This window comes from Gouania willdenowi, chromosome 2 (assembly GCF_900634775.1).
Source record: "Gouania willdenowi chromosome 2, fGouWil2.1, whole genome shotgun sequence".
NCBI classification, from domain to species: domain Eukaryota; kingdom Metazoa; phylum Chordata; class Actinopteri; order Blenniiformes; family Gobiesocidae; genus Gouania; species Gouania willdenowi.
This window is the reverse complement of record NC_041045.1, coordinates 680,742-696,094: the sequence shown is the minus strand read 5'-3', so window position 1 is coordinate 696,094 and position 15,353 is coordinate 680,742. Positions and strand designations below refer to the sequence as shown.

Sequence of the window (15,353 nt, the reverse complement as noted above, 5' to 3'; positions counted from 1 at the left end):
CAACGTCTAACAGCCCCCCACCCCCACTGAAGACTTTCAAATCCTGCTTTAAATCCACTTTTAATTCACCTGAGTTTTTTTTAATTTATTTATTTATTGGTGTGTGTGTGGGGGGGGGGGGGGGGTTCTTAGCCCTGTTTAGATTTATTTAACTTCATTATTTTATTGTTTGTTAACAAAGCAGTAGCAAATCATCATTTAGAATGTTGTGTTGATTGTAACCATGACAACAGAAATGAAAACAAACACAGGAGATGAAAGCCACATCACTTGAAAGTGTCTGGATTCTTCTACAGTAGCACACACAGCTCAAAGCTCTAAAAACTACACTTTTTGTTGAACATTCCCTTGCTTTTGTTTCATGAAACATTGACGATGGATCAAAAACCAGCGATGGACGTTACTTTTAGTGACATTGGGGGTTCTAAGCCCTTATTTAAGAAATTCAAAAAGGCGCCAGTCCCCCTGCCAAAGCCACCTCGTAGGAAGAAGGTTCAGACGCAGGAGATGAAGGGAGACCAACCATCATCTCCCAGAGACAAGGGTGATGATGAACAGGTGAACCATCCACCAGCCACCGTACCAGTGAGTCCCTGTGAACCAGGTTGCACACTGGTATCCGACCAAGCACCACCAGGGTGTATCACATGTGAAGACATGAGATACAAGACATCCTTTAGAACGGACCAGATGGAATTACTAGACAGGTACCTGGCCCAACTCAAACTGGTTCTAGATGTCTCCAGAAAGGAGTTCCATGAGCAGAACATTGAAAACAACGTTCTGAGGGCCGATCTCAGGCAGGTGCAGGAGAAACTCAAAGGACAAAGTGATGAACACGACCAACTGTTGGAGGTGAACGCCAACATGTTAGAAGTGGTGAAGTCAAAGGAGCAGGCCTACTGCAGTCTGGAGGAGCAGGTGAAAGAAAAGGTGACCATGCTGAAGAACGCCCTGGTCACAACACAGAACCAACTGAAAGCCAAAGATGTGGAACTAGAACAAAAGCGGTCCAGCCACGCTAAGAAGAAAACTCTATGGAAAAGAATCCACCAGTGGTTTACCAGGAAAACCAAACATTAGAACAATATAAACCTCATGTTTGACTCTTTATCTCTATCCCCCCCCATGATGATTTAAAACGTTCCTCTCTCCTCTCTTTATATTCTTTTCTCCTTTGAATGCAGGAAGAAACTTTATTAAAAAAAATGTAAAAGAACAAATGAATAAACAAAATGTTTATAAAAATAATTGTTGTGTTGAACTGAGTTATTAAGTTGGGTCAGATCATGAAAATCATAGTATAATAACTTTTTTCCTCAAGAATTATGACTTTAAAGTTAGAAGTGTGACTTTAACGTCAAAAATCTGATATTTTTCTGATTTTAAATTCAGAATTCTGATTTTTTTCCTCAGAATTTCAACATAAGGGAATTGTTATTGAACTGCACACTTTTTTATTAATCTCTCAATGAACAATTTATGTCAAATTTGTGTTAAATTCTGTTAGTTCCATGAATTTTAATTCACTTTCATTCCATCATTGTGTTCTATTGTTGTTTTTTTACATTATTCTGAACAAAATGTTGTAGTTGGACAAATGGGGCAGGGGCGCAAATCATGGTGGGGGGTGCAGGGGTCGTGTCCCCCCCCCCCCCACAAAAAACCCATGGTGAACACAAATTAAATAAATATTACATAGGGGCCACAAGAACAGCCTCAGACGACCCGGACCCGGGTGCTATATGCGGCCGTTGACCTGAGACAGGAGGTCTTTCCTCTCCGGAAGACGCCACGGTGTCCCCCGCAAGAGTTTGAGCAACAGTGGGAACCATGGTCTTCCTGGCCAGCACGGGGCAACCAGAAGCAGGCGGAGACCACCCTGCTGGGCCCTGTGAAGCGTTGCTGGTATGAGGGGGAGTGGCTCCAGAATAGATTCATTTCTATAGTTTTTATTATTTCCAGTCATCTCATGCCTGGGGAGGGACAAAGAATGACACTTTATTTGTTATTTTTCCACTCTCTCTCTCTCATGTTCCCCCTGTAGTGCCATTGTGTAACCCTAGGGGTACACGTACCCCCATTTGAGAAACCCTGCTGTAAAGTAAGATACCCTCCAACGTCTAACAGCCCCCCACCCCCACTGAAGACTTTCAAATCCTGCTTTAAATCCACTTTTAATTCTTGGCTTTTAATTCACCTGAGTTTTTTTTAATTTATTTATTTATTGGTGTGTGTGTGTGTGTGTGGGGGGGGGGGGGGGGGGGGGGGGGGAAGAGGGGGTTCTTAGCCCTGTTTAGATTTATTTAATTTCATTATTTTATTGTTTGTTAACAAAGCAGCAGCAAATCATCATTTAGAATGTTGTGTTGATTGTAACCATGACAACAGAAATGAAAACAAACACAGGAGATGAAAGCCACATCACTTGAAAGTGTCTGGATTCTTCTACAGTAGCACACACAGCTCAAAGCTCTAAAAACTACACTTTTTGTTGAACATTCCCTTGCTTCTGTTTCATGAAACATTGACGATGGATCAAAAACCAGCGATGGACGTTACTTTTAGTGACATTGGGGGTTCTAAGCCCTTATTTAAGAAATTCAAAAAGGCGCCAGTCCCCCTGCCAAAGCCACCTCGTAGGAAGAAGGTTCAGACGCAGGAGATGAAGGGAGACCAACCATCATCTCCCGGAGACAAGGGTGATGATGAACAGGTGAACCATCCACCAGCCACCGTACCAGTGAGTCCCTGTGAACCAGGCTGCACACTGGTACCTGACCAAGCACCACCAGGGTGTATCACATGTGAAGACATGAGATACAAGACATCCTTTAGAACGGACCAGATGGAATTACTAGACAGGTACCTGGCCCAACTCAAACTGGTTCTAGATGTCTCCAGAAAGGAGTTCCATGAGCAGAACATTGAAAACAACGTTCTGAGGGCCGATCTCAGGCAGGTGCAGGAGAAACTCAAAAGACAAAGTGATGAACACGACCAACTGTTGGAGGTGAACGCCAACATGTTAGAAGTGGTGAAGTCAAAGGAGCAGGCCTACTGCAGTCTGGAGGAGCAGGTGAAAGAAAAGGTGACCATGCTGAAGAACGCCCTGGTCACAACACAGAACCAACTGAAAGCCAAAGATGTGGAACTAGAACAAGAGCGGTCCAGCCACGCTAAGAAGAAAACTCTATGGAAAAGAATCCACCAGTGGTTTACCAGGAAAACCAAACATTAGAACAATATAAACCTCATGTTTGACTCTTTATCTCTATCCCCCCCTATGATGATTTAAAACGTTCCTCTCTCCTCTCTTTATATTCTTTTCTCCTTTGAATGCAGGAAGAAACTTTATTAAAAAAAATGTAAAAGAACAAATGAATAAATAAAATGTTTATAAAAATAATTGTTGTGTTGAACTGAGTTATTAAGTTGGGTCAGATCATGAAAATCATAGTATAATAACTTTTTTCCTCAAGAATTATGACTTTAAAGTTAGAAGTGTGACTTTAACGTCAAAAATCTGATATTTTTCTGATTTTAAATTCAGAATTCTGATTTTTTTCCTCAGAATTCCAACATAAGGGAATTGTTATTGCACTGCACACTTTTTTTTTATTATTCATGCTGCTTAAAAACACATTGTTTGACAATTTTAACAATTGAAATATTAAATCCCCCAATTAAAATAAACAGTTTTTACATTATTTTTCAATTGTGGTGTTTTTATACTGGCCATGTAGTTCATAGTGCTGTGGACTTGTAGCTACACATTCACACCAAAACATTCTTCATTTAAAAAGTTTTGTATATTTCTAAGTTTTGTGGCATATTCAATTGTACTTTATAATGTGTGTAAATGTTTGTGTATTCTGTAGATTTAGTTTAACACATTCTGATGATAAAAAAGTATAGCCTGTATTTTCATGGGAATCTGTGAATATTTAGTTTTTGAATGTGTGACATACAGTGTGGGAGTTTTAGGTCAAAAAATGCGTTGACCTTGGTTATAGCGCCACCTATTGGCGGATACGTGTGAATTTTTGCGTCCAACGTCCCTTGGGGGTTTTGGACCCACCCTCCAAAGGGCACTGCACTCCCTTGCACGGTTTAGCCTGCAGCTTACATATGTGAGCTTGGCCCCCTAATTATCTGAACTCAGTTACAATTTAATAACAATTATGACAGCAACAGATCTGTTAAATCACAATTGCAATTATAATTACGCTATTATTGTAATTAATTATCAATTCCGTGATAACAATTATAATTTAGCCCAACCCTGCTTCACATCACCTGTAGCACTGCGTAGCTCTCCGTTGCTAACAAATATTCCATCACCTCCGTGTGGTTCCTGAGGCTCCGCCCACACGGCGCCCTGTACATGACATCACAAAGCGCCGGCTCCTTCGCCGTGTTGGGCGTGGCCTGAATCCTGAGGAAGCCAGTCTGCAAAGGAAGCTTCAACGGGTTCCCTGAGTACGACACGGGAATTGTGGGTAGCTGAAGGCAGGCCTGAGAAGAGAGTTAGCATTAGCATTAGCATTGGGTTACAACACATGATTACAGAGAGGATATATCATAGATTCTGACATGATAACTTATTGTGTGTTTACCTGACTGCAGGTGTGAGTGTCGAACGTCACATTGGTTGGACTCAAAGGAGGAATTAGCTCCTCCTTCTCAGCAGGAGGCGGAGCATCCACAGGAAGCAGCTCCTCTGAACACAGAACAAAATTATCTCCTATCTCCGTTCTTTTAGTTTAACTTTAGCTCCTCGTAGCCTGGTAGCCTCTTTTCTTTTGATTTACATTCAAACCTTGTGTTATTTGACATTATATCAGTGTTAGACACACAGAGGAACAGCAGACGTCACTAACCTTCACCGCCATCCAGAGGTGGCAAAAGTACTAGTACTCCAGTAAAAGTATAAATACTAAAAGTAAAACAAATGTCTCTTCAATATTAACAGGGTTTTTAATTTAGGAAATTCCATATTTAATATTTAAGAAGTGGTAGAAAACTGGTACATGGAATTAAATTAAATATGTTACATTTGAACACCTGGAGAATGTATCACTCATAGATAACATTTGTAAATAAAATGTTTTAAGAACAAAATGTTCAATTAAACCCACAACAGCTTTGAGTTTAACATTTCATAAAAACTTGAAAATATTAACCATAAAACTAAGGAACCTGCTTAACAGTAAAAAAAAAAGCTTAAAATTTTCACGTCGTGACGTCATCTTTGATGGTCTTAAAAGTAACAAGCTCATTTTTAAAATGTAGTAGTAGAAAATACAGATATTTGTTTAAAAAAATAAGGAGTAAAAGTAAAAAGTCTGCAAAAAAAACTCAAGTAGAGTATAGATAGCAGAAAAAACTACTTAAGTACTGTACTTTGTGACTTGTCACCTCTGTCGGATTATTACGTCACCTAGTGAAAGTGTGTCTGATTGTCTAAAAAAACGTGATGTCCTAACACCTTTCCATAACCCTGTGACGTTAAGGTTAAGGAAAAGCGGATAGGAAAGGAGATAGGAGGGAATATTTGGACGCAGCCAAACACTGACACAACAGGAAGTGACGCACACACTCAGGAAGTAGATGATGGGTGAAGGCTGACCTGCACCGATGACGACCTGCAGCACTGAGCTGTCCTGGTTCTTATTCTGGTCCTGGTTCTGGTTCTGCTCCGATGGAGAGCAGTTCAGACACTCCAGCAGTCTGAAGGCCTGAAGGAACTCTGACACACAACAACACAAAGACATTAAACACATACACATACACACGGTCAGGTACATGTGCACATGCTCACCTCTGTCCGTAGCTGTGTTTTCCTTCAGGTTCTTCTTCAGGTGATGGAGGTAAACAAGGATTCCTTCAAACACTGAATCCACATCTTCCTCAGACCAGAAGGCTTTGGCTCGCTCTGACACACACACACACACACACACACACACACACACACACGATATATTGCCCAGCTCTAGTCCATTATAATAATCACAATAACCAGTGAACAGAGTTGATGGTACTGTTTATACCTCGTCTGTTAACTTATATTCGAGAAAAGCTATTTTGATAATTCATGTCTGGATTCTGAGGATTCCTCTATTAAAATGTGTTGTATGTGTGTATTAATCTTTAGTCATTATTTAATCCATCATCTCACGAACACGTCATGTAATAGCATGACAATAAAAACTCATTTAACACTATTTGTGTTACTATAGCACAAATAAATACCTGTTTAGTTTCCTGTTTAGACGGGGAAACTCCCATATTTTACCCCTCTGTCCAGACATTGTCTCATATTAGTATTATAATGTTGTAACAATTAAAAGATAAATAAAAACATTCCTCTGCATCTCAATCCTGTATATACAATACTCCTTTTCAAATACACTGTTTTAAAGCAGTGTTAAAGGATGTAAAGTCTGTAATAAATGTGTCTAATAAGTCATTAGTGAATACCAGAGAACCACATGAGTGAACATGAAAAATTATAAGAAAATATGTAATAAAATAAAATGTTATTGTCTAACTTAAAGACAAGCAACGTTAAATTAACAGTATATATGCAACGTGTTGACTTATATATGAACTGTAAGTATATTAAATAAACAGTGGGTGACTTGGGGTGTGTTCATGTGGATGGTGGCAGAGGGAAAGAAGCTGTTTTGGTGTCTGGAGGTTCTGGTCCTGATGGACCTAAACCTCCTTCCAGAAGGGAGAGATTGAAACAGTTTATGACCGGGGTGGGAGGGGTCGGCCACAATCTTTCCTGCACGCCTCAAAATCCTGTATTATGAGTCGATGCTTTTACTTCTCAGAACAACATGTAAAGCTCTGTTACATGAATTAATGAGTGCGTTCTAACCCATAACAAGTCACACTACTGAACTCACTCACACGTGCTGTCCCTTACAGGTGAAAAAGCCAAAAGTGGCACATATTGATCAGCTGTTTATTAATATATAAATAAAAGTGCCTGTTTTGCATCTGTAAATTTAACCCAGAATTGTCTTTGTGGTCAGACTTAATTTGAAAATAAATATACAAAATATATATTAACGAGAAAATGTCCCATATTTTCAAATCCAACACTTGTATCGTTAACCTGAAGTCGGTCATTAAGCAGAACACGAGCATCAGTTTATTCATTAATTAATACACATTTCTTAAAGTGTGAACTTACCCACTTCTGTCTGAAGCCCAGAGTCCATCTCAGTGTTAAATAAACCAACTATAACCTTTCACTGTGATATTTATAGGTTAGCTGAGCCCAGGCTAAGCTAACAGGCTAACACATTGCTAACCATAAACAACTGGTTAACTCGGTCGTGAGCAGTGGTTGATAGAAACTACAATTAGCTCCAGCTTTATGCAACTAACTAACATATTAGCCCCGCTAAAGCTTCACAAACTTAACCAACTAATTGTCATTATGTTTAATAGAATTCATTTGCTGTGATTCGCGGGTTTATTTTTGTCCAAACAGGGCGCCGTATCCTTGCTTAGCCCACCGCAGGGTCTTGCAGGCTGTTGTTTATATTCTGTATTTGTAGCACACAGATGTAAATATTTAGAATGCCTTCAATATATCGTCTAATTCACTTTTGAAGTATAATTAAGTTCTATATTCCACAGAAAGTGCTTGATAAAAGGTAAATCTGATAATCAGTTCGCCTTAAAGTCACTGCACAGGGCATATGTGTTGCTTCGCGTTCTGCTATGTCCCTCTACGAACCCCGTACTCATTGTTACCAGTGAACCACGTTAAACTTTAACGTGTTGCTTTCGTTTTTTAAGACAAACTTTAAACAAAAAAAGACATCTCAGAGGAAGGGAAGCCACAGCACGGGCACGGGCACGCACTGTCTGGCTTTAAACTAGTGGCGCGTTCTCGTGAACCCCCCCCCCCCACACACACCCTCGTGGGACGTCACTTCCGGTCTGTTTGGTAACATTTTCATAACAATATAAAGAAAAATAGAGGTGAGCGCGTGGTTCACGGTGTCAACGATAAACTAAAGTAGGTGTGACTAAATGTTTCTGTGTTTGGTGTTTTGTAGTTGTTTTAATCAATGTAAATGTTATTATAAACACTGTAGTGAACTAGGGCTGGGAGATATGGACCAAAACTCATATCTCAATATTTTTTTCTCAAAATGGCGATATACAATATAAATCTCGATATTTTTAACTCAATAAAGTCTGACCAGAAAAACAATTCTGGGTTAAACAGCTGTACAATATGTGACACTTTAGTCCTTTTCTCCTCTAAGGGACAGCACGTGTGAGTGAGTTCTGTCATGTGGCTTGTTTAGATGAAGGTCTGGTTAGAACGTGCTCAGTGACCATCTAACTGTTCTATTCATGAATGTTCTGAGAAGTAGAGAAAGGAGCGACTCATAAAACAAATATTTTAATACAACATAAGATATGAAAGTATGTAACTCAGAAATATGGTGATATTATAAAGCACACAGTTTGACTGTATTCTATGAATAATATTAAATAGTTGTATGATATGTTTTGTACTGTGATTGTATCAATAAAAACAAGTTTAAAATATATAGATATGTTTTTATAGGCGATATTGTCATTTTTAGTATTGTCAAAATAGAAAACTCGATATATCTGGAATCATGATATATTGCCCAGCTCTACAGTGAATATGTTTTTATGTAAATGTCAAAGAACCTATTTTAATATGAATGTACATTAATTAAAATTTGTTCTCATCGGTTTATTTATTAATCTGTTCATTAAATCATTCATATATTAGCATGTTTATTAGTACATTTATTTATACATTCACTGGTATGTTTATGCTTCAATAATTTGTTGATTGTTGTATATATCTGTGTTATATTTGTACACTTGTATTATTATTTATCTTATTTCATTTTTTTTACGACTGTAATGTCTTCACTTGTATTTAATCCAGTCTTTTGCTTAATTATGAACATTTTTCTTTCTTTGTTTTGTGTTTATTCTTTTTATTCATAATATAATTTCTCCCTGGGATAAATCAAGTATTTGTGACTGTGATTGGTTGATGTGTCTTCAGTGATGAGCGCAGTGCGGCGTGGAGTGGGCGAGGCCTTCTGGGCGATGTGTGCGGCGGACGCCATGTCCATGCCGGTCCACTGGTACTACAACGTCAGAGACATTCACAGAGACTTTGGAGGATGGATCTGTGGATTCAGACCACCACTGGACAGACATCCATCCAGCATCCTCAGCCTGTCCAACACCGGTAACCATAGCGACAGACACTGGACTCATGGAAACAGGCTGATCTACAAACATATTCTAGACCAGTGCTTCTCAAATGGGGGTACACGATGGCACTACAGGGGGTACTTGAGAGATTATGTTTATTTTAGTTAAAAATTATCATCATACTAATTATTACCAGCAACTCACAAAAACACACAAAATAAGAGAAAATTATACTAAATAGTAAAAAGAACAGACAACAAAATGACATCAAAAACACATACATTAAAGCTGCAGTATGTAGAATCCTCTCTCCGCTCCGTTTTGAACCAAATCCGAAACTCAACCTCCGTTAGCGGTGTTTTTTGTGAACGCTTTTAGCGACTTTTTTCTCAATATAGACTAGTGACAAATGTAGGGTCGTAATCTTGTGTTAGTGTAGATTTTTCTGGTGTTTTAGAGACTCTGACATGAATGCACGTATCACTGTAGTGACTGTCCTGAGCAGCGACTGCTGCCGTCGGCTCGTCACTCCCACACAGCACACACAGAGGGGGCTGCGATCTCAGCCGCATTCAGACTAATATTAGTTCACCTTGAATAAGCTTCTCTTAGGTTTACACACGATTTATCCTGTCTGTTCTCGCTCTCCCGCTGAAACGGGTGTGTGTGTGCGAAGGCGATCCGTTCCTCCTCAGTGTTTGTGACTTCATTCTGTGTATTCTGCACCTCATTCTGCCCTTTTCCTCTTGATTTGCTGTGTTGTTGTGTCGAACGTCGTGATGGAGACTTGAATGTCCGCTAATGCACGTTTACCACCGATGGTCCCAGAACACACCTGACTTCAGTCGAACATCCAATAGTAAAGCCCAAAACAACTCATGGAGCACACGTGTTTGTAGAAAGATCTCTGATTGGCTGACATCCAGATTCCTGGAGTGTCAAGGATTTATAAAGTTAATTTACAGCCAGGAGAAGGAGATTCACTGTCCACCCAGAACACTTTGATTACAATATGCTCAAAGATGATTAGGATTATTTTTGACCAAATTATGCCAAATAAAAAGTTACAAACTGCAGCTTTAATTGAGAAAAATACATAGCATTACCAGAAACACACAAAACGACAACAACGAGACGCTAAATCAGAGAAAAATATTCAAGATCACTACAAAATACACAAAAATAACATAAGAAACAACCAAAAAAACACACACTGGGAGAATCATTTAAATAATAGCAACAACAACAACACAAAAACAACCACAAAATAAGAGAAAAAATACAGAATAATAAAAGAAACAGACAAACAATGACAAAATACAGAAAATTACACAAAAAACACACAAAATGATGATATAATGATGGAATAAATTAGTGATAATGCACATAATTATATTTATTTTTATAGTTTTTTGTTGTTTGTCTGCTCTTTTTTATAATTATACAGTATACTTTTCTCTTATTTTTGGTGTCATTTTTGTGTGTTGTTGGTATTATTTAAATTATTATCTCTCAGTGTGTGTTTTTGGTGTCGTTTGGTTGTTTCTCTGTTATTTTTGTGTATTTTGTACTGATCTTGTGTGTTTTTCTCTCATTTAGTGTGTCTTTGTTGTTGTTTTGTGAGTTGCTGGTAATATTTACTGTGATTATAATTTTTAACTTAAAATAAACATGATGAAACCCCCTATTTTTAATGTTTTTATTTGTTAGTGTTCCTCCCTCTGCCATCATGTACCCCTAGGGGTACACGCACCCCCATTTGAGAAACACCGTTCTAGACTGATAGATTGATTTGAGAATAAACATTGGACAGATGTAGGACAGACATTGTACAGACAGTAATGTATTGTTGTAATAATAATATGTAATGACTTTTCTTTATCCGTTGCGTCTCAGCTGGCAGCGGACGTACTTCCTGGTCGTCTGGTTCCCAGCGTCCTGATGTGGTTGGTTCTGTCATTCTCCATGACAAGCTGGACCTATGGATGTCCTCCAGTGGTTCAGTCCACTATCACCATGGTAACCGCTGTTTCTTCTGGCTTCCTGCTTTTAATCCACTGTCTGTAACTTATAGTAAGCTGTCACTATCCAGTCCCTTTGTGATTGTTGCATCCTAAAATGCTTGATTTTATACTATTAACTATTTTGTATTTGGAAATAGAAAATAGAACTCCTTCTAGTCTATTAATGCAGCACTAATGACATGTAGGACAATGTCAAGGATGTGCAGTCGACCTTTTTTTAAGCCAAAATGTCAAGGTCAAGGTCGCCTCAAGTGTCAAAAACCAATATTTATCGTACAAGTTCAATGCTAACATTTATGAAAAGCTCATCTCTAGAGAGTATTTTATTTTGTTGGACCAAAGATGTACGACCTACCAGTAAAAAGATCGGTAGGGGTCAAAGTTCATGACATCACAAAAAAAAAATAATTTTTTCCTATAACTTGGCCACTGGTACCATTGAACAACAATTTCTTTCAATGTGTGATCTTGACCTTTGCTCAAGGTCATATTGAAGGTCAAGGTCAAAGTGAGATGTCTACGCTCTCAGTATACGAAGCTCAGCCAAAACAAAAACAAACAATACATTTTTCTCTATAAACGTGGCCACAAATTGAGATCCAGTGCTCAGACTGGTACCATTGAACAACATTTCCTGTCAATGTGTGACTTTGACCTTCGCTCAAGGTCATATTTAAGGTCAAGGTCAGTCTTCTGTTTTTCCTGCATTATTATTTTCACTTTAATGAGTTAAAAGAAGAACTTTGTCAACAAATCCAGTTACAGGTTGTTATTTTTGCCAATTTTTTCTATTTTCAATTGCCAAATACATATTTGCCTTGTTATTATTATCATTATTAAACTATCAGGACTGTGAAAGGGCGCTGACATCGCTGAATTGAGTCAGATTGGTTCAAATTGTGGAAATTTGCAGTGATTGGACAGAATTTCAGGGCCACGCAGAAAACTCAGGGATTGGTTGAGTTTGCATTAATAGTTGCGATTGCATTATCACGATTTACTGGAGGGTCTGACCTAACCTACTGTAGCCTGTTTCTAACCTGTGGTAGCCTACCCTCTCTTTAGGTCTGAAGGCGGGCGAGAACACCCTGAATGTGGTGTGTGCGCTGCGGGCCGCTCGGACGTTGGTTTTGGGGCGTTTTGTGGACGTTTCTGTCGCGGACGCTCGAGCTGCCGTTCTGTCCGACTACGTCTCCTTCATGACGTCACCCGGCTCTCACCCAGATACCTACGCAGAGTCCTTCCACCGGGACTTTTTTGCCGACTGGCAGATCAGCACACCAACAACGCCCTCAGAGGTGGGCGTTAGAACTGCAACTAACGATTATTTTAATAATCCATTCATTGGTCAATAAATTAATCAAATTAAAAAAAAAACACATTTTTTAATTTCAGCCTCTTTTTTCGTCCCGTAGTGAATGTAGTGGCAGGTAAACCTAAGCTAGGCTACATTAGCTACACAGTTTGTTGTTGATGTTAATTTCAGTTTTTCACTAAATATTTTCTCTCCATGAGTTTTATAAAATCCTGGATTAAAGGTGAGGATCATTACAGTAAAATACAAGAACCTTAAAATGATCAGTTACTTTAACCCTCGTCTAAATGTAATGAATCGTCCATTACAGACCAGTCATCACTCACACTTTAAGTTAAAACATTAAAAGTTTAGCGTTTATCTTTAAACTATATATGATCATTGTTCATAAGATTAGTTTATCTATAAAGCTCATTTATAACCTGCTTTAGATGATTAAAGTGAAATAAAAAAGTAAACAATCGTGGGCGGAGCCTCTGTCATGTGACTGTTGGTCTCTGTACTGTTTCCTCCTTTAGGTGCTGTTGTTTGCTGAGAGACGCTCCAAACTAAAGATGGACGCCTCGGCTCATGACGGACAGCTCAACGCCATTGGCTGCCTTCCAATGATCCTCCCATTTGTTCTGCTGTCTGCCTCAGCCAATCAGGAGCAAGCCGTGAGTGGTGTCCGTCCCTCTGTGGCGCCGCACTCAAGAATTCATCCTTCCGCTGCCTTGGGTTCAAATCCCACTTTTGTCATATATATTTTCTTATTTTAGCATATTTAACACAACAAATTCCACCTTTAAAAATACATATATGAAAAAAATAAACATTTGAGGGTTTTTTCTGGGTTAGAGCTAAAATAAACGGTAGCTAAAAATCATAATGAGCTAAAATAAAACTGACAGAACTTTAAGTCCTGTGGTGCACCTATCACGTGATCTAAACTGGCCAATGAGGGGCCCTGTGTGTTTATGTATCATTAGCCACGGCTTATTTCTTAGTGTATTTTGCAGATGATTTAAAACATGGGTCAAAACTGACTGTTAGCATATGAGATGCTAACAGAAAGCTAGCATGAGGAAGGTTAGTTTTTTTGAGCTCACATGCACTCTAATTTTATGCGCCCCCAAAGTAAATGTACAAAATGACAGAAAAATACACAAAGAAAAAGCAAGAATACATTAAAAAAAGTACAAAGAATTGCAACATTGCAGGAAAATACAGTAAAAGACAAGAAAAACACAGGAAATACTCCCAAACTATGACAAATATGAACTAAATGACAACAGTAATACATAGAATTATGCCAAATAACACAAAACAATAACAAAAATACACAAAATGACAAAAAATGACTTTGTAAACCCACAGAACAAAGTCTATCAGCTGTGATAGAAGTTACGGTGGTTGTCAGCTGGTAACATGCGGTACGCAGCCCGGTAATGGCCGTGTACCTCCTCAGGTGACGGCAGCGGTGGAGCTGGTGAAGCTCACCCATCCTCACCCAAAGGTGCCTGAGCTGGTGTCCATCTACAGCCGTGCACTACACGCCGTGGTGGGCGGAGCCAACGTACGTCAGCAGGCCGAACGCGCTCTGAGAAAGCTCGACGTCTGGGACGTTTGTCAGAAACACAGCAGCAAGGCCAGGTGATTTCACAATAAAAGCATGTCAAAAATACAACGGCAAGGCCAGGAGATTTCACAATAAAAGCATGTAATACATACAGCAGCAAAGCATTCTTTGGGACATGTAGAGAGCCAAAAGTAAGCTGTTCGTAATAAAAACCTTATTTGCTTTTATTTTGAAAATAACTTATTTATCCAGCATAACACGCATGTTTTTCTGAGGGGGCGATAATGTTCTTGGTTTATTCCAGTGTTTTTCATGTTTTACTTTCTGAAAACATGTTTTTTATCAACAAACAAATATTTTAGATGTTTAATGACATTTTTGATGATATTTCTTTCCATGGTTTATGACACATTTCATTATATTCATTATTATTATGATCTTTTCAGGGCTGCAGGTTCGTCTGAAGCTCGTCTGAAGGTTCATCAGCGTGCGGTCAGCGAGCTTGGTCTAGCCTGCTACACCGAAGGTCAGACTTTTACTTTGAAAGCACTTGGCTTTGTGCTGTGCTTCCTGTGTAACGTTGCGTCTCCGACAGGTGCGCTGAGCAGCCTGTTCTACCTCGCTCACGAGTTTCACGACAACGTGCGCGAAGGAATCCTCACCAACACCAACTGTGGAGGTAAATCATTTTATAATAATTATAATTAAAATGAAGTTATTATTTTTTAAATTTATTATTTCTTTGTTTTCTTGTTTCGTTTTTAAACATGTTTTAATTTTTGAGTTTTTCAAACTTGAAGTTTTTCCGTTTTTAAAGTTTAAGCCGGTCGTTTTGTTAATTTGTACGCGTTTCTTCTTCGTTCTTTGTTAACAGGTGAGAACTGCAATCGAGGCTCCGCCCTTGGGGCGTTGTTGGGGGCGGGGTCAGCTCAGCAAGGAGGCGGAGTTCCTCAGGAGTGGAAAAACGACCTTAAACACGCTCGTGACGTCATCCCCGAGATACTGAAAGACTTGACGTTAGCTTAGCATCGCCCCCAGCAGGACAAAACCTGAACTGCAGATCAAATATTTTTACTGTTTACATTAATTTCTCCTGTTGCTGATTTTCAACATATTTATTGTGTCTGATTCTTTAGCGTTAAACTGAATGAATGGCTGATCTTTCTTGTTTGTTGACAATTAATATAATACATTATGTTTGTTCATTGGTTTGATG

The 15,353-nt window shown here is 38.9% G+C and overlaps 2 protein-coding genes across 2 annotated transcripts in view; one reads left to right on the top strand and one right to left on the bottom strand.

Moving 5' to 3' along the window:
- The window catches only part of setdb2 (SET domain bifurcated histone lysine methyltransferase 2), a 27,623-nt gene extending 19,809 nt beyond the window's left edge, over positions 1 to 7,814 (bottom strand). Inside the window, exons 1-5 of the mRNA XM_028463745.1 lie at positions 7,208 to 7,814; positions 5,825 to 5,938; positions 5,633 to 5,752; positions 4,620 to 4,723; positions 4,300 to 4,518 (exon numbers count right to left, since the gene is read on the bottom strand). Of these exons, the coding sequence (XP_028319546.1) occupies positions 4,300 to 4,518; positions 4,620 to 4,723; positions 5,633 to 5,752; positions 5,825 to 5,938; positions 7,208 to 7,235 (585 nt within the window). The 5' untranslated portion in view covers positions 7,236 to 7,814. The remainder of the gene's footprint in view (positions 1 to 4,299; positions 4,519 to 4,619; positions 4,724 to 5,632; positions 5,753 to 5,824; positions 5,939 to 7,207) is intronic.
- LOC114473952 (uncharacterized) lies at positions 7,774 to 15,353 on the top strand. Its single transcript, XM_028463766.1, has 9 exons — positions 7,774 to 8,044; positions 9,086 to 9,274; positions 11,137 to 11,259; positions 12,330 to 12,562; positions 13,098 to 13,235; positions 14,027 to 14,211; positions 14,584 to 14,663; positions 14,733 to 14,816; positions 15,012 to 15,353. Coding segments are annotated over exons 1-9 (1,185 nt in total). The 5' UTR covers positions 7,774 to 8,043; the 3' UTR covers positions 15,164 to 15,353.

Bases quoted from the DNA above. Each gene is read 5' to 3' on its own strand.
- LOC114473952 (XM_028463766.1), top strand. The intron at 12,563-13,097 runs GTGGGCGTTAGA...TTCCTCCTTTAG, and splicing joins CACCAACAACGCCCTCAGAG to GTGCTGTTGTTTGCTGAGAG. The intron at 14,817-15,011 runs GTAAATCATTTT...CTTTGTTAACAG, and splicing joins CACCAACACCAACTGTGGAG to GTGAGAACTGCAATCGAGGC.